At 37.6% G+C, this 18,591-nt stretch overlaps 1 protein-coding gene across 12 annotated transcripts in view; it reads left to right on the top strand.

Annotated features, from left to right (window-relative positions):
- Positions 1-18,591, top strand: part of LOC106071376 (atrial natriuretic peptide receptor 1-like) — a 595,276-nt gene that overhangs the window by 531,432 nt on the left and 45,253 nt on the right. For all 12 annotated transcript variants that reach the window (XM_056027445.1, XM_056027444.1, XM_056027446.1 and 9 more), the window contains 3 exons: positions 1,840-2,029; positions 11,382-11,517; positions 16,110-16,201. In XM_056027445.1, the coding sequence (XP_055883420.1) occupies positions 1,840-2,029; positions 11,382-11,517; positions 16,110-16,201 (418 nt within the window). The remainder of the gene's footprint in view (positions 1-1,839; positions 2,030-11,381; positions 11,518-16,109; positions 16,202-18,591) is intronic.

Below are 18,591 nucleotides of genomic sequence, written 5' to 3'. Positions count from 1 at the left end.
GCAGCATTTCACATGTCTACAAAAAAACATTTGCAACCTGGACATTTTGCCACATCTTACGCGGACAAAGCCGTTGTCCTTATTTTCGTTGCCTGGGCCTCTCTTTGGCAAGGGCTCCTTCAAGAGTCTCGGTGTCACACGTGGAGCCATCCGCTTTATGTAAAGGTTACTTTGTCATACGACAACCATCTTATTGCTATTTTTACCTATACTGTACACACAATGGCACTGGGGTAAATATTGATGACGCACATCGAAATGAGTTCCACTTTTCTACACTCCGGCATTTTCATTGTACTGTATCTGTGGTGTTTTATTAGGTCTGTCTTTCACTACCTTCCAGAAAAACCCCGAGGCAAAAGTGTTGCCAACTAAATCATTTTTTTTTAATGTCACTTCACTACAATTTTCATCACGGAAACGTTTAATAGACTATTTTTATTCTGACTTTAAAAAAAAAGTATTTGTCAAGCTTTAAGTTTTGTAAGGTCTCGATTGGCATGTGCTATGTGCACATGCATGTTGGGGGGGGGGGGGGGGCGGACGTAATTTAACATTGATTAAAATTAAAAGCTGGCAATTTATTTTACATTTTTCTTCAGCTTTGTGTCCATTCTAATCACATACATATACAAACACACACACCCACATTGGTATTTATGTAATTTTTTTAATGGATGTAAAACTATGTAACTTTATTTTTTTTTCATTTGTGACGATTCAGTTCAACATAAATTAGCTACGCGTCAATACTCCACTTTGACTAGATTTTAAGTTTTCACTTGTCAGCATCTCTCTCTCTCTCTCACTTTCTCTCTCTCTCTCTCCTTCTCTCTCTCTCTCTCTCTCTCTCTCTCTTTCTCTCTCTCTCTCTCTTTCTCTCTCTCTCTCTCTCTCTCTCTCTCTTCTGCGTGAGACTTAAGTTTGTCAGGTCATGTCATAGCTTAAAATAAAAACTCAAAAAATAAAAACTTTTAACGTTTTGCTCCTCGAAATAAAAAGATTGTCATTGTAAAACATGAAAATCTGAAATCTGCTTCAATCCAAAAATTAATTTGTTCTTGATATTTTGTCCCTATTAATCGAAAATCAACATATATGTAAAGATTGATTGAAGACTCAAAATATCAGTTAGACATAGATCTACGTATTATTTCTAGACATCCCCGTACATTTAATCACTTGCTTATAGTCCGTCTGCCAACAGAAACAATCACCTTTACTTTAGTTCTTTGTCTTTGTTCACCTATCTACGTTAGAGTGTTTAGACGTATAGTCCTATAACTGCGAAACCAAATCTGACAGCTCTCCATAGAGTTTTACGAAACTATCAACCTTGCATACCCTCGTTGATTACCTCATTTTAATTCGACATTAATTCAGACATTATAACCTAGAATAACAAACACCCGTTAAGGCAGTGCCAAACAGCTGAAAATAAAAACACGCTATTTTACTAGCCTAGATTGCAAAGAGAGCTTACAGCCCAGCAGCAAAAAGCTGACTAGAAGAAGAGCGTTATTTGTGTTGTTGTTGTTTTGTTTTGTTTCTGTCCTTCTGTCTGTCAGATCCGCTTAAATTTTAGATTTTTATCGACTTTTTTTTTTTTGGCATTTACTAAACTGTTGCATGTTGTTGACTTGTTTTACTAAACTGTTCCATGTTGTTGACTTGTTTTACTAAACTGTTCCATGTTGTTGACTTGTTTTACTAAACTGTTGCATGTTGTTGACTTGTTTTACTAAACTGTTCCATGTTGTTGACTTGTTTTACTAAACTGTTCCATGTTGTTGACTTGTTTTACTAAACTGTTCCATGTTGTTTACTTGTTTGTCGCAGCAAAAACTCCAGTGAGAGGCCGTGGTACAACGAATCGGACACTGCAGAAAGAAACGATATGGCTAAGAAAGCGTACGAAGCCTTGATGACCGTCACCTTGAGGAAACCGACGAACGAGAAGTACCGAGAGTTCTCTCAGGATGTCAAGAGGAGGGCGGAGCAGCGGAACTTTACGTATGGTGAAGATGAGGTAGGTGGTGTTGTTGTTTTGAACACGTGACCTCTGTAAAGATAGATCTCTCTCGCTCTTTCTCTCACCCTCTCTCTCTCTCTCTCTCTCTCTCTCTCTCTCTCTCTCTCTGTCTCTCGCTCTTTCTCTGTATTGCTATATCAATCTGATTATCTATCTAAACATTTATGTATTGTAATAACTGAGGTGAGACGACTCAACGAGACATATATGTTTATTTACACGGAGACATGACAAACACATAGGGCATCTGCCTTGAGAATGGCATCTTCATTTCGGCTCTAGACTTGGGCGGAAATCCTTCTCTTCTTCCCTAATGTCAACATCCTTCCTAGTCTAGTGTCTAATAGTGCACACCTTCTGCATTAAACTAATAGTTCGCACCTTCTGCACGATCTTGGATGGCGGTGTGCATGGCAGGGTTATAACACTATTTTAAATAGTGGTGAGCTCTGGGTCAACAACTCCCGAATAATCTTTATGATCCTATACGGCCTCGAGCTTGCAACTTGAGAACAGCGTTTTAAGTCACACATATGTAACAATCACACTGGTATAGATTTAATTAATTTATATAATTGTACAATATTGTATATTTAAAAAAATTGAATCCACAAAACTAAGTTAAACCTAAAATTTACAGAACCACCCCGCTTCTTGTCTTCTCCTGGTATTTTTATACCGTTTAATGCAGACAGAGCGAGATAGAAATATCCTACAAGGAAGCTGAATTACATTTTCACTATTAATTACCTCCCCTGCCTTGTTTACTTTTCGTAATAGAAACACGAAGCATCTAGAATCAATGTAGAAAAAAAACATTTTGTTAACATTCTGCAAGCTTGAACCTTTTGATCAGGTGATATTTACATTGCTACTAGAGATAACTAGAAGATATTTTGCAAAAAGCAGAGACTGTTGCAGAGCTCTTCGCTACTATAAAACCACCGCTATTCGTGTTGATTTGATGCTTAGTGCTAAAATTTCTTCATTGGGGCTGGCAAGTAGCTAAAAACGAAAGCAGCTTCTGCTTAAACAGACGATCCAATCATTTCGCGTTGCTGGTCAGTACATAAGAAGATGGTTGCCTTAACAGTTTGGCATCAGATCTTCAGATCAAGGTCATGCAGTTGATTTGTATAGAAGCTTCATTAGGAATGGAGATTATTGTTTAGGCCAGGGGTGGGCAAATTACGGACGCGGGCCACATGCGGCCCGCCGGACTGTTTTATGCGGCCCGCGGACACCTACAGAAACCAGGTGTGCCCACAGATTATACATATAAAAAATACAAATATTTAAAAAATAAATAGTTAAACACTTCAAATTAAGTACAACTGTTCATTTGTGGTGAAATTGTGAGATGTAAACAGACAATAACAAAATTAAAAACAAAATATCGTAAAATTAGTTTCAGAAATCGTAACTCCATAGCACAGTATAAATGTGAATTAAAAGATATTATACACAGCTAGCTAGCGTATTTTTTTTAAAGTTGTAAGTACATTATATATATATATATATTGTTATAAACCTGGTAGCGGCACAGATGGGGGTAGTGGTGTGTGTGTAGTCAGCCGACGCAAATCGCCCCAGGCCAGCGCTAGACGAGCGGTCAACCGTGACGAGTTACGACGATCGGCCGAGACGAGTATCAACATGATGGTTCGGGAAGGATCGACGTCGTGAACAGAGCTCAGGAGTGTCACGAGGAATGTAGTCATCTGACCACCCAGAATGGTCGAGCGACGTTCTGTCCGGTTCTAGAAGGCCAGCAGGGACCCTATATAAAGAGCGAAGGTATCAGAGGCCAGTGAGTCACAACGTCCCGATCTACAGTTCGTTACAACGGCTCAGTGAAAGCCCGGAACGAGACGGAGAGGCCAGTGCAAGAGTTGATACGGCGGAACGGTGTTATCGAAGAGGATATTTGTACGGTCTTGTGTTACGTGCTGCCAATTGTACAGTATCGGCTGTTATTTCTTCAACTATTAAAGTGTTACGTTACTTTGGAGCCCTGACTTGTCAAGTTCTTTAAGTTGGTGGTGTATGGTGCAGTTTGCAGAGAGCCTGGATATCGAGATTCGTAACAATATATATATATATATATATATATATAATGCAGTCCCCCTGTCCCAAAATTTTTTGTAATGCGGCCCTCGAATACGAAAAGGTTGCCCACCCCTGGTTTAGGCCATTTCCTTCTTTTGGTTTCAATACTGTCAATGGTCAGAGGGTGGTCAACTGTTGAAAGGTGGTCAAAATATATAAAATACCCAAGTGTAAAAATTATTTCATTTATTTCAAGCTAATAGTCTTATGGATGGTTGATTAAGTCTATAGATCGTCGCTAGTTCGGATTGCACCTACATGGAGATTAAAGTTTAAAAAAGTAAAGTTTTCGCGAACCTTTGTTGCTTTTACCTAACATCAGGAAGGTAGTATTTTTTATTGTCAATAACAAATATGATTAGTGTCTTTATTTGACTGTATTATTTTTGCATAAAGTAGGAATTGATAAAAAAAAAAAAAAAAAAAAAAAATCGGTATGATATTGATATATAGACATATTTAGTATTCAACAAATTAAGTATGCGTAGAAGTCTCATAAGTAAGAATTTCGTTTGCTTGCTATAAAGTTGATAGCTTATTTCTTGTAATATTAAAAGTTGTCCGTCAATCTTTTCCCTTATTCATATTTACGGGACAATAACTCTGCGATCCCTCAAAGATAATGGGATGTCGTGTTTATAGTAGTCCCAGTTATCTGCCCCCTTGACCTCACAAAGAAAGGGCTATAATCCGCCAGCTACCAGTGATGAAATAGGGTGTAAATCTTCATACTTAAAACACCGTCCGCCCTAATAGAATTCGGTGTCGGCGCCCCTAAGGGCGGTTTGAAAATTAATTATGGCACGAGATTTGGATGTTCGGTGAATTAAACTCAATCGGTACTTCAGCTACGACTTGTAACGAGTTTCTTTCTCACACTACTGAGTGTGTGGTAGTGTGGGGAATATGATGTTTGCAGGTGTGATGATTATACTTAAGAAAGAATTTTGAAAAGAAAGACATGATTCTACTGTAGAGAAATCAATAAAATGGGAAATCGGGGCATATTTTCGAAGCATAAAGTCGATATGCTGCCTGGAGAGAACGTCATGGGGGGGTGGGGGGGGGAGAGATAACGAAGAACTATTGAAATGGCATGGTCACTGACTTGTCAACTTCGAAACCAGTGGTTCTCGAGCATCTCGAGAATAAGGTGCCATAACAAGAAAGTGGTGTGTCGTAGATCTATGTCTTTATTCAAAGCTTAAAATATTGTCAACTATATATCGGAATAACGTTCCAGTGGAGTTCCTAGCTTGTATCTTATTGCTGGCTGTAGTTGGTAGGAGAGTGCAAAAGTTTGATGGCACTAGAACCGTGGATCGAAACTTTCTGGTGAATAAGTTGTTAATGAACTCAAGAGATTAGACTTGTAGGCTTATTCACGTGACCTGAGAGTCTCATAGACAGTGTATTTTTAGCCGTCTGGAGTAAATCAAACAGTGCTGAATGTACCACATTATTTACTTGCTCTATTTTTTTGTTTTGTTTCTTGTACTTTTATCATCTCTTCTATTTTCTCTCTCTCTCTCTCTCTCTCTCTCTCTCTCTCACTCTCTCTCTCTCTCTCTCTCTCTCTCTCTCTCTCTCTCTCTCTCTCTCTGTAGTACACACATACAGTCACACTCTTAGGATATTGTATAATTAAAAAGTAATTTTCAAATCTTAAATAATCAGAAAACGTAGGGACCAAAGAAACAGCAAACAAACAAAGATTTAAACCCACACTGTACATCGCTAAATTTACCTACAGACAACATAAGATAATTAAATTCTTTAAATGTTGTTTTTTTACAAAGTTCTCTCAACTCACTTTGTCAGTCTCTCTGGTAACACATTTGGAACACGTTCTTTCTTCCGCTTCCTATTTTTGGATCAAGTAGAAACCACAGACCTATATATACTAAATCTAGACTGGAAATCGGAAACAAATTCTTATCCGCAATTGATCGATTCACAGACCTATATATATATATAGACTTTTATGTACGTCACTCATTTTCAAGCTGTAAGGAAAGTTGCCCAAAATCTAGGAAAATTAATCTTTTCTGTCTTAGAAAAGTAAAGATCTTTAGTTTTATTAAAATTATTTCTCGGATTTTCTTTAGAATGGGCTATTAATCACAGAACTATATATTCTCGCTAATATATGAAACAAAGCCATTTCCTGTTAGTCTCCATTGAGATAATATTTCAAAAATCCTAGATCGAAGTAATTCATGTCTGTTGATTTTAATCATAGACTATATATGATTTTAATCATCTTACGTACATTCAAATATTGATTACCTAAATCTTTCTAGATTATGAATCTAAAAATTGCAAAATAATAATTATGAGACGAGGGTATTCTTATTTTTAATGTTTAATTACTAGATCTAGATTTAAACATTAAATTATCTGTCGTTTAGGTTAGGGTTGAAAAAAAAGCTTTACTTTTTATAGATACTTTACAAAACAAAGCCTTGTTTCAACTTTAAAAAAAAATTCAAGACATTTTTTGTAGTGTTTGAAGATCTCCATGTCCAGTCTAGATATCATATATAAAGGTCTGTGGTTGAATCTTTGCATAATTATTCATTGTCCATATGAAAACATGAATCAATTAAAAAATAAACAAATAATTTATTTATTTATTTTCATATAGCTTTAAATGTGAAGTTCTTTCCCTTATAAAAGCTTTCTTTTTTTATTAAATAAAAGTATTTTTGTATTGTTTCTTGTTTAGTCGTTTAAATGTGAGGGAAAAGACGATTTTATTTCTCTGTGTGTGTGTGGTGGTGGGGGGGGGGGGGGGGTGGCAAGCAGCTGCATTGAATTGTTTTTCTCCGTAAAAATACGTTCAAAGGCGTCTGGGAAATAGACATTTACAGATAAAAAGAATGTGACGTTACACAGTACTTTTAGTTTCATTTGCCATTTCAATGAAAAAAAGTAAAGTTCCTCTATCAAATCTTTAGATATATGAGGAAAATGATGTAAAGGTCATCTATTTCTATGCCCCACTGTTAACGAAGGTGCCACATGGCCAGCACAACGACCAAGCACTTACACCTTTTCCCAACTAATATCAGGTACCCATTAGATGTGCCCATCAGGGTTTGGTGGACTCAGGGAAGCTCTGAAAATCCCTAGATTCAAAATCCCAGTCTTCACCAAGATTTGAACCCAGAAACTCTCGGTTCGAAAGCCACCACCCCTTCTTGTGCTGTCATGCAAGTAAATTTTTTTTTTTTAAATCATGTACAAAGTAATGGTATCCAAATCTAGTTCAGACCAAATAATGTTCATTCCCCATGTACTTCGCCTCCAACCAAGAAGCAGACTCATTACCGCAACCTTCTTGTATCGGTTTGGGTAGCCGAAGGTAGCTACCATCTTGACTTGGCTTTGACCTGAGAGCACACCACTGATGGGGTTAATTTGGCGTAGAATTTGGTTTCCACTCCTTGTCTGTCTGACATTTGCGCCCCAGATCTTCAGAGAGTCGAATTCTCAATGTCGTCCAAGACCTAGTCGTTGAAAGGTCTCTGAAATAGGTCACTTATTGCTTTCTAAGTGAGTGGTACTTCAGGAGGGGAGGGGGGGTGGCATATAACAGAAAAAAAAAAGGGGGAGGAGTAATTTTTGATATCGGAAGAAAATGGAGTGAAAATTAGGCATGACATTGTCATCTCACTGAGAGAGGGAGTAGTGGGGGTGGGCAATTTGAAGACGTAATGGTTTGATTAGATAAGTGACATTTGAAGAGTCACATTGGCACTGATCAATAACACGCGTCATAATGCAATCAGCGGTTCGCATGATAAGTAATATGAAGCCAGATCCAAACATAATTTCTTAAAAGATGACAAAATAAATGTAAAGTAAAGCAAAGTAGCAATGCAGACTTTGCGATCTATATGGCAGATAATGTCAAGATTTTTACTTCCCCCAACTAAAGTCAGGTACCCATGAGAGCTGGGTGGATTCAGGGGCGTCCTAAAAATCCCAGAATTAAAAATTCAAGTCTTCTCCGAGATTCGAACCAGGGACCTCTTGGTTTGGAAGCCAATAAACAACAAATTATTATTTATATGTGCACATTTAAACTTTGGTACAAGACAAAATCACTAAAAAAGGTAATTAAATGTTCATGTTTGCCATTTATGTATGTATACAGGATAGGGTAGAACAAGTAGACACTGATCTGATATCTAATGAAGGCAGAAATGTTCTCATCTGAAGTCTCTAGTAACATTAGCCGCCAATTACATAAGACATTTTCTGTTCAAGGAACCCAAATGACCCTAGATAACTTGAGTACTCTTTTAGTATAAAACATGCACTATAAGTATGTCCTGACACAACAAAAGAACAATATTTTTAGGTCTATCTCCTTTCAAAAATAGAGCCATTTATTATAAGAGAAACGAATAGGCTCATGTTTACAGTAGGACGATTGGGCTGCTGTTGGGCTTAGGTTAAATCCGTGGCCTGAAGATGCGCGATATTGATGGAGTGTTGTGTCCTGAAAAATGAGTGAGTTTTTGAATGCATCGATCTGAGTCCAATCTGTTCCTCTTCTTGATTCTATCTACATTGATTAGGCCACCAGTTCCCCTGTTTATTGATTTTTTATTTTTTTTTACAATTGGGTCTCCAATTAGTTTTATAGAAGTTTCATAGTTCTTGTAGAAAGTATATTCTGATGTCTCTTAACTTTCCGCGTCTTGATACTCAAAAATGTGCTGCGTGACTCAGCCTTCAACAAATTTTACATAGATATTTGCAGATTTTAATTAAAAATATATTGTTAAAAAAATGCTTTAAAAAAAAAAAGCTTATACGAAGTGTAATTGTATCAATTAGTTTGGATCAGTTATATAACTACATTTGTACTAGATCTAGACCAACAACAATAAATCTCTGCAATTAATATTTTTACCCATTGTTTTCATTGAGCGCTATTTCGTGCCTTGAGTTATCTCAATACCTTAGGATCTTATCAATTGTCTGGACCAGTTGGGAGAATGGGAAGGGGAGGGGGGAGGGAGAGAAAGAAAGGGATATCTGGGTGGATTTTACCGCATTAGGTTTTTAAAAGTTTTATAAATTTGAAACAGTCATTTATTAAACCATTAAACTAACATAGGATGCTTTTTTGTATCCTAATTATCTTATTAAACATTTATATAATACTCAAAGACGAATTATCATCAGCGGCTTTTATTCCACCCTGGGGCAGAGGTTTTGTGGGTCAGATGTGACCCGCAGGCTGTAGTTTGAACATCACTAGTATTATTATTGTATTATTTTCGACTTTTACTCACACGTTTGAGTAGTCCCGCACAGAATGTAACTTTCCACTCACACGTTTGAGTAGTCCCGCACAGAATGTAACTTTCCACTCACACGTTTGAGTAGTCCCGCACAGAATGTAACTTTCCACTCACACGTTTGAGTAGTCCCGCACAGAATGTAACTTTCCACTCACACGTTTGAGTAGTCCCGCACAGAATGTAACTTTCCACTCACACGTTTGAGTAGTGCCGCATAGAATGTAACTTTCCACTCACACGTTTGAGTAGTCCCGCACAGAATGTAACTTTCCACTCACACGTTTGAGTAGTCCCGCACAGAATGTAACTTTCCACCCACACGTTTGAGTAGTCCCGCACAGAATGTAACTTTCCACTCACACGTTTGAGTAGTCCCGCACAGAATGTAACTTTCCACTCACACGTTTGAGTAGTCCCGCACAGAATGTAACTTTCCACTCACACGTTAGAGTAGTCCCGCACAGAATGTAACTTTCCACTCACACGTTTGAGTAGTCCCGCACAAAATGTAACTTTCCACTCACACGTTTGAGTAGTCCCGCACAGAATGTCACTTTCCACTCACACGTTAGAGTAGTCCCGCACAGAATGTAACTTTCCACTCACACGTTTGAGTAGTCCCGCACAGAATGTAACTTTCCACTCACACGTTTGAGTAGTCCCCTGCAGGCACGACATGGCCTAAATTGTGCCGATGTGCCTCAAATCAACAAATCAAATCAACTTTGAGTAGTCCCGCACAGAATGTAACTTTCCACTCACACGTTTGAGTAGTCCCGCACAGAATGTAACTTTCCACTCACACGTTTGAGTAGTCCCGCACAGAATGTAACTTTCCACTCACACGTTTGAGTAGTCCCGCACAGAATGTAACTTTCCACTCACACGTTTGAGTAGTCCCGCACAGAATGTAACTTTCCACTCACACGTTTGAGTAGTCCCGCACAGAATGTAACTTTCCACTCACACGTTTGAGTAGTCCCGCACAGAATGTAACTTTCCACTCACACGTTTGAGTAGTCCCGCACAGAATGTAACTTTCTACTCACACGTTTGAGTAGTCCCGCACAGAATGTAACTTTCCACTCACACGTTTGAGTAGTCCCGCACAGAATGTAACTTTCCACTCACAACTCTTCAATAATTTGAGAACACGATTCAGTCCTGCACCGTTACTTTAGTTTAGTAGCACTTTGATAAGATGTTCATTTTATATTATTTATAGATGAACAGTGAAATAATACGTAATAACAATCTCCTTTAAATTACAGAATACTAGGCTATAATAACTTTAGATGGCAATTTCTTCTATTCTTATCTTATATAATACAGACGTTACTTTAAAAAAAAATGTTTACGTCCTGCGCGTCATGCATTTAGTCATGCATGTTAACCAATGACTTTAATTCTGCCAAGTCATTGGTTTTCCTGGCTGGCTCAGGCAACCCATTCCATGCTCTAATAGCACTAGGGAAGAAGGGAGCATTTGTACAAATTTGTCCTAGCATATGGATCGAGGAATGTGCCTTTATCTTTGTGTCTTTCTGAGTATTTTATTAAATATTGTTTTTGTATTTATGAGTATTATTTTCCATATTGAAAAAAAGCATATGTCAAATTATACATCAACATATTAAGATCTACACAAATAGTTAAAAGTGCAATACATATCAATAATTAACCTATTTTCACGTTCGAGACATATCAGATAAGTTGATATATGAAGTGTCTAAAAATATACGCGAAATTGAAGTTTTCAATAAAAAAGAAAACTTATTGTCATTCTAGTCATTGTCAATCATTGCAATGTTATAGAGTAGGCATTTTTAGATCTTAAAGAACTATAGTTTATCTATGTATATTGCCCATAGTCTAGCTACTATATAGCATATAGTACTGTGTCTGACCTCGTATTTCAGGTGAACAGTTTTGTGGGCGCCTTCCACGACGCCGTTATTCTGTACGCCATCGCCCTGAATGAGAGTTTGGCAGATAACATCTCGATATCCAACGGCTCGGAAATTACCAAGCGAATGTGGAACAGAACGTTTACAGGTAATCTAGTGGGTGGGTAGCTTTTGAACGCAGTATCGTGCTAGGTAGCTATCGAACCAAGTACCATAGTGGGTATTTCTATGGAGCACAATTACCTTGATGGTAACTGTGGAATCGAATACATGGCGGGTATTGTATAACAAAGTAACATGATAAGCAAATGTGAACAAAATACAAAGGTACGTAAGTGAGGAGTATATTATATTATGGCCTTGTTCGTTTGTGAAGCAACTATGGTTCATTTTATAGCAATGAGATGAACGCCTGGGCATTAGCTATGGTCAGAACAGCCCATATTGGAAGTTTCTCCATGTTATGGAGTGTGTGCGTGTGTTTCCAAGGTGACGGTGAGAAGTTAGTGATTGGTTGGTGGCTATGCAGTGAGGATGATGAAATTACAATAGGACTCAAGCGTAATGCAAATGTGAAACGGCAGACAATCTTGAGACATGAAATAGTAAAGACGTGTTATTGGTGTGAGATAAAGTTCTCTTTCAGACCTTGCGATGAGGATGTAAAGGTCATCTGTTTCTGTGGCCCACAGTTAACGAGGGTGTCATGTGACCAGCACAACGACCAACCGTTTGTACTTTTCCCGACATATGTCAGGTACACAACAGAGCTGGTGGACAAAGATCAAGAAATTAAAATCCCAGTCTTCTCCAGGATTTGAACGGGGACCCCTGGTTCAGAAGTTAAGCTCTGTACCGCTCAGCCACAGCGCCTCCTAGTTGGAAGTTTAAATATCATGTGTTTTTTTTGTATTCCAATTAGATCTATATCTCATTTTAATTTAAATCTATGACTTTTAATAAAAGCTATATTTAATTCTTGCTCACAAGAGAAGTTTGTCCAACTTATTTGAAGTTTATTCATTACAAATATAATACGCCTACATCGGTTAAGTTGTACTAGCTGTCTGGAGCTACACAACAACGACTGGCCAACAATTCCTTTCTTAACGCACCTAAAGTATCCAAAAAGAACAGCAAGTGCCTCTAGAGTATGGGATCAGCGGCGTCGAACGTTCTTCCGCGGTGTAGCAACTTGTGCGCAATCTGCCCAAGGGTCACCGGCTTCTCTGAGAAATTTGAGGAACACATAACTGAAGTGAAAAAAAGTATAACTGGCGAAAAACATTCCTGCATCTCACGATAAAAACTTAGCTCCGTACATGTCGCGCGTTGATCAACTGCTAAGTTAGATGAATTCTCCTGTTTCAGACTCCATATTCATTATCAACATTTACAAAGAGTTGGCACATTCTTCTTGAGAAATAGGTTTGGGACACAAGACACTAACTTGTAGTCAAAAAAAAAGATTACAGTGTCGAGAATGTGGATGAAGATACCAAACAATTACAAATAATGAAGGTGATCAAAGACCCTGTCCACATTATGATGGATGTAAAGAGTGAGAGAAAAAAAAACTGAGGGCTTGGCTCCTCGGTGCTTTTCACACGATTCCTGAAGAGACATATTAGCCGTCAAGTCAATGACAAAGAAAAACCAAACTACTTATGCAAATGTATTGCTTCAGTTTTTATTAGCTGTATATCACTATATCAATTTTTACAATGTGTGTTAATGTACGAAGCTAATGCATGCGGGTGCTTTCCGCTTTTTTCTCCCAGACGTATGTAGCTAAACTCTAAATCGAACAGCTGCTAAGCTCAGCTGCACTCATGCGCAACACTAACAGTAGTAGCGTTTTAAAAAATCGAAAACTTTATTAGTAATGGACAGATGGACTGCCACAAATTGTTTAAGATGAAGGAAACAACCTAAACTTCTAGCCAAAATTGAACAGTCCACAGCAGGACTTGCTAAATTCAAAACAATATGGTAAGACAAAAAGTCATTGCCCTCGACACTAAAATCAGGAAGATGCGCTCTCTGGTCATGACTACATTCTTATATGCCTGAAAATCTTGCAGAACTAGAGAGGAGGATCCTAGCTATAGAATTGAGATGATATAGAAGGGTTCTATGTATCATATACAAAGACCGCATCACAAAGAGATTAGAAACAGGATCACAACAGCAATAGGGCCCCACGTTGACCTACTAACCACTGTAAAAAAAGACACAAACTAAAACTTTATTAAAAGGTCCTCAAAAACGTTCCTTCAGGCAACAGTACCAGGAAAAAGAAGAAGAGGCAGACAGAGAAAGCAATGGGAAGACAAATAAAAAAAAATGGTCGGGCCTGTCATTGAATGAGAATGTATCCCATGCTAGAGGCAGAGATAAATGGAGAAACACGGTCGACAGATGCGTTGTGCCCCAACGGTTCATCAGACTAAGGGACAGGTGAAGGAGAATGAACATAGGAAGGCAGCAGTAATTTCTTTGACTACGGGTTAGTTAGACGAGCCGCCTCTGTTTAAAGCATCCACTACTTTTTAGCGGCTCCCGAAAGGGGAAAAGACGCTATTAGTTTTGTGTGGAATGTCTGTCCGTCCGTCCGTCCGTCATCCGTCCCGTTTAGATCTCGTAAACTATAAAAAAAAATAGTGAAAACCAACATCGTAATATTTTAGACCATTCAAAGTTCTGATGCAAGGTTACTTTTTTCTTTTCTGACGGCGAAAAATCTCATTTTTAAAATCACTTATGCAAGCAGTTTTTTTCATAAAAATACATCAATTTTACAACTATTCACTATTAATAGTAACAAAGGCAGGAGGCTCTTTAGTAGGAAGATACTAATACAACATATTTCTAACATATTTATGCAAACGATTTTAGATTTTATGTTAATATTTTTTTTTAAACATTTTTATTGCTAAATTAAGTAAGTTCTGTCATACTAGGTACTACATTTACAAAAAAAATGTTTATCTTTTTTAAAGAGAAAAAAATCTATTTAGTATGCTTATAAGTTGGACATGATTTAAAACAACAATTATTAAGTAGTTTTTCATTTTACTGCGTGAGCAGCATTGCCGGGGTTACACAATGAAACACTTAACTAAAGGAATTTTTGTTCGGAAATGTTGTTTTTTTTCTTGAGGAATAAGAGATTGACCCTTTACAAAACAATTAGATCATTTAAATATATTCATTATAAGACATCAGTTAGGCCAGGTTCAAATCTAACTTCACATTCACTTTCACCTATCCTTTGGTCTGCTTGACCGCTGGGGCACCACTCAAGATCTGCCAACCTTCCTTCTCCATTCTTCTCTGTCATTTGCCTTTGATAGAATTTCATTCTGATGTTCTTTCTGAAAATATTGAAACCTGCCTTTTTACCTGCCTGTGTGGACCACTTCGCGGCCGATTTTGAGTTTGTGTTTCCACACAAACTGTCTTTGTAACCTTGTTTTTCTTCTTTTTTTTCCATGCCTGCACTTTTCCTTTCTTTCTCTCTCAAGCCTCGATCTAGATCCTTCAACTCACCAACTTCAATTAGCAATCGTTCATCTAGATCCAAACATCTGCCACCAACTTTAATGAAATAAACAACTGGATAAGATCGACGTACTTGGGGACCGGCACACATCAGCTAACACTCACTTGGGCCAGTTCAAAGGACCTCTCCAAATCATATCTACTAGATACATGAAGAATCGTTTTTATTTAACAGATCATTAAAAACAAATTAAAAATCTTTAGAATGCGTTTAAGTAAAAGTGCTTAGTAAGAAACGCTTGCGTTAATACAGACTCTCTGATCTATGTATTGTGCTTAACAAGACTTTTGTCTGTTTTGGTCTGTTAGCTGTTGTCCACGACCCAGGGGCGGAGACACGTTTACTTCAGGGTATGCTAGTGGAAGAGTTTGATTCTAAAAAGTTAACGAAAGATGCCCACATTTCGGGACTATTGAGGAACATCGATTGCCTGCGTGGGCGTACTGGTTGTTTACGTCTGTCTTGTATGTAGATTTATGAATCGATTGTCTGTTCTGTTTGGAATTCTTCTTTTAACATCGACATTTGTATCGGCCATATACAAATATTCCCACCCATCTGTTGGCGTAAAGCTAAATAGTCAAAACGAGTATACGCGGATAAACAATGAAAATAAATATTGTAGAGAGTCATATGTATTTTAATTTATTTTTCTAAATATCATGTAAACAAAAAGACAAGTGTATCAAACTAAAAATCTGTCTGTGGTATGATGTGTCTCGATTTAACATTTCTGCCCCTTACAACCTTTCATGTGACATCCAGGGTCATGTGATATCCAAGGTCATGTGACATCCAAGGTCACATGTTAGGCATTTGTAAATCACCAGACCATGCAACGTTTTCAACCTTTTTCTTAATTCTGGGATGCTCACCATTTGAGATCATCGACCCCCTCCTTTAGGCTTGCCTTCCACGTGGGTATATACTGTGCCTCCAGCCCACTGTTGATGTCTATCTTAAAGAGCTTCATGTCACCCTTACATAGATCAACGTATCTTCGGAACGGACGAACTGATCAAATTGCATTCATTATTAGAAAAACCCACCCTGAAAGTCAATACTAAAGGTGGGGGGTGGGGGGTGGAGATACGAATAGAGTTGATATTTGTTGTGCTGTCAAAGGATTTAGTATCATTATTGGCATTGTTGTTTTTTGTTTTCTTTGTACACAGGTATTACGGGCAACGTTAGCATTGATGAAAATGGCGACAGAAATGCGGACTACTCACTGCTGGACATGGATCCAAATACAGGCAAATTCCGGGTGAGTACCTCATCTAGGTCTAGGTGCTCTAACATTGTTTTTTGTTTTCATTTCTTTGTTTTTTCTACTATCAACAAGCAAGGACATGTGAACTGTCGGGAAAGGTTTTTCTTCACATATTTGATTCAAGATTTGAGGCGCGGTGGTCGAGTGGTTAAAAAAAGTAATATTTACCAAGTGTGTTTTCGGCCATGAAAAATGCGGGAAATTAATGCGTTGTGCTCGTTTCGTAAGTTCCATATACACTGACCATGAGACTGACTATGTGAGTGGTCATGTGACTGACCTGATTCTATTCTTTCGTAAATTCGCAATAAAAGAAATAGCTATTAAACCCAGATGCATTATAACTTAACAGCAAACGATAAATGTATCTGTGTTCGGTATAACGTTTGCTTGACAAGTTTCAAATGTTCCTTCAGATTTGAAGATAATCTGCTTGCTAGTCCAAACTTCCCGCAGGACGTCTGGTGATGGCAGCGGGCAGGGTATGAGCCCTGGACCAACCAGACGACCGAACGACAGTCCAACGTTCATACAGTATGATCAGGCTGCCATCCATTTTTTTTTTGCTTCATATAAATTCTGTAACTGTAACTGACTGTAAGCTTTATAGGAACAAACCATAGACATAGAAATATATAAGTCAGTGGAATAGACCAATAGAAGATTAAGGTTCTGAAATAGCTAAGCTTTTAGAAAAATTACATTATATCGATTGGTATTTAAGTAAATATAGTAGCCACTAGGTCAAACTGGCTATAAAAATGTCACTTTATCAGTGATTCTCAATATATTCACTCACATGATGCCACTACAATAAAGAAAAATCTATTAATCGAAGGCTTTGAAATATCTATCACGGTCATCAAAACTTTAAAACCATGTCACAAAAAATCAAAACTTTAGAAATTAAATTTTAAAAACAAAACAAAAAGGAAATCAGAATGAAGATTAATTTTGTTTTCACAAACCAAATATTTTAAAATCTACAAATAATATTTAGTCTATCCCTAGCACTAGCTGTGAGGGGGATGTAAAGTGTACATAGAAAGGTGACCTCTGAACTCGAGTTTCGTGTTGAAAAGGTTTACATTCACTCCCATAAACAAGGAAAAAAAAAGTAAAATAAGAAAAAATATTTAACAATATTATTGAAGTTAAAAAAACTCCACATTTACAGCCGTATATCTCAATACTGTAAGATTATTTTCCCTTTTTCGAAATCACACACAAAAATAATTAATAGTCTCTATTTAGTTAAATAATCGGTAAATTGTTTGGTCGGTTCATGTTTTGTTAGGAGCTATGAATAATTGTGCAAAGCTTCAACTTGATCCGAGAATGGGAAGTGGGAGAAATAAATTCATCAAAATTTTTACAAGACAGACTGGGTGCATCAGGGTGCATTAGGGTGCATCACAATAAACAAAAAAAAGCAAGAAAAAGAAGCCCAATAAATTATTTGTTTTCAATCGAACATTGACTTCTACTCTAAGGGTGCGGTTACACTGAGTGCTATTTAGAATTTAAGTACAATGTGTTAGTCTCTAAATACATATTTTATTTTTATAAAAAAAAATTATAGGGTATATTTAGAAATATCCTACATTCAAAAATATCTTCATCAATTTATTTATATTGATACGTAGCAACACCGTAGTACTACAATAATAGAAAACATTAAGTAGAATATTTTTATTTTCTGTTAACTCTTATCAGTTTTCCTAAATCCAAAATGCTTTCTGCCACCGACACTTGTTCGAGATTGTTCCAGGATACAAATCATTGTGAATGCACCTTAAGTAATTTTCGGGTTTGCTTGTGAGATATTGTTTGTGTGACTTTGTATGTGTGTGTGTGTCCTGTTCTGCGCCCAAATAGATTATGGACGTGAAAAATGAAGACTCTTTGTGTTTGGATATTGTCTGTCTGTTGTTTGTGTCTGTCTTAGTCTGCTCAAACACGCTACTGTAATGGAAATTTGTAGCCAGATGACTCGGTCAGCATCTCTCTACGCTCAATTGACACATACACACACACAGGCACACACACACACACAGTCATAGGATTACTGCCGTTCCTTATTTAGTTACGGAGGGGGGGGAGGAGGGGGGTACATAAGAAACTTCTGGATGCTTTGGTTTTACCAGAGTTGGAGCAACTGAGTAGACGCTTGCTGTTTCTCTGATATACGACGGTAGCAAATTTAATTGGATGTAAAAATAAGAGAAGCCTGTCTGTGGAGCAGGGGGCTGGGGCGTGGCGGGGTATCAGTGTACCAAACCACTATATCAACATCTCTACTGAGATTACTTACTTATATAAAAGGGAGGAGGGGGGCGGCTTTATTGGTACTATTCATCATGATCACAATAAAAGCTTGAGAT

This window comes from Biomphalaria glabrata, chromosome 4 (genome assembly GCF_947242115.1).
Source record: "Biomphalaria glabrata chromosome 4, xgBioGlab47.1, whole genome shotgun sequence".
NCBI lineage: Eukaryota > Metazoa > Mollusca > Gastropoda > Planorbidae > Biomphalaria > Biomphalaria glabrata.
This window is presented reverse-complemented; position numbering and strand designations above follow the sequence as displayed.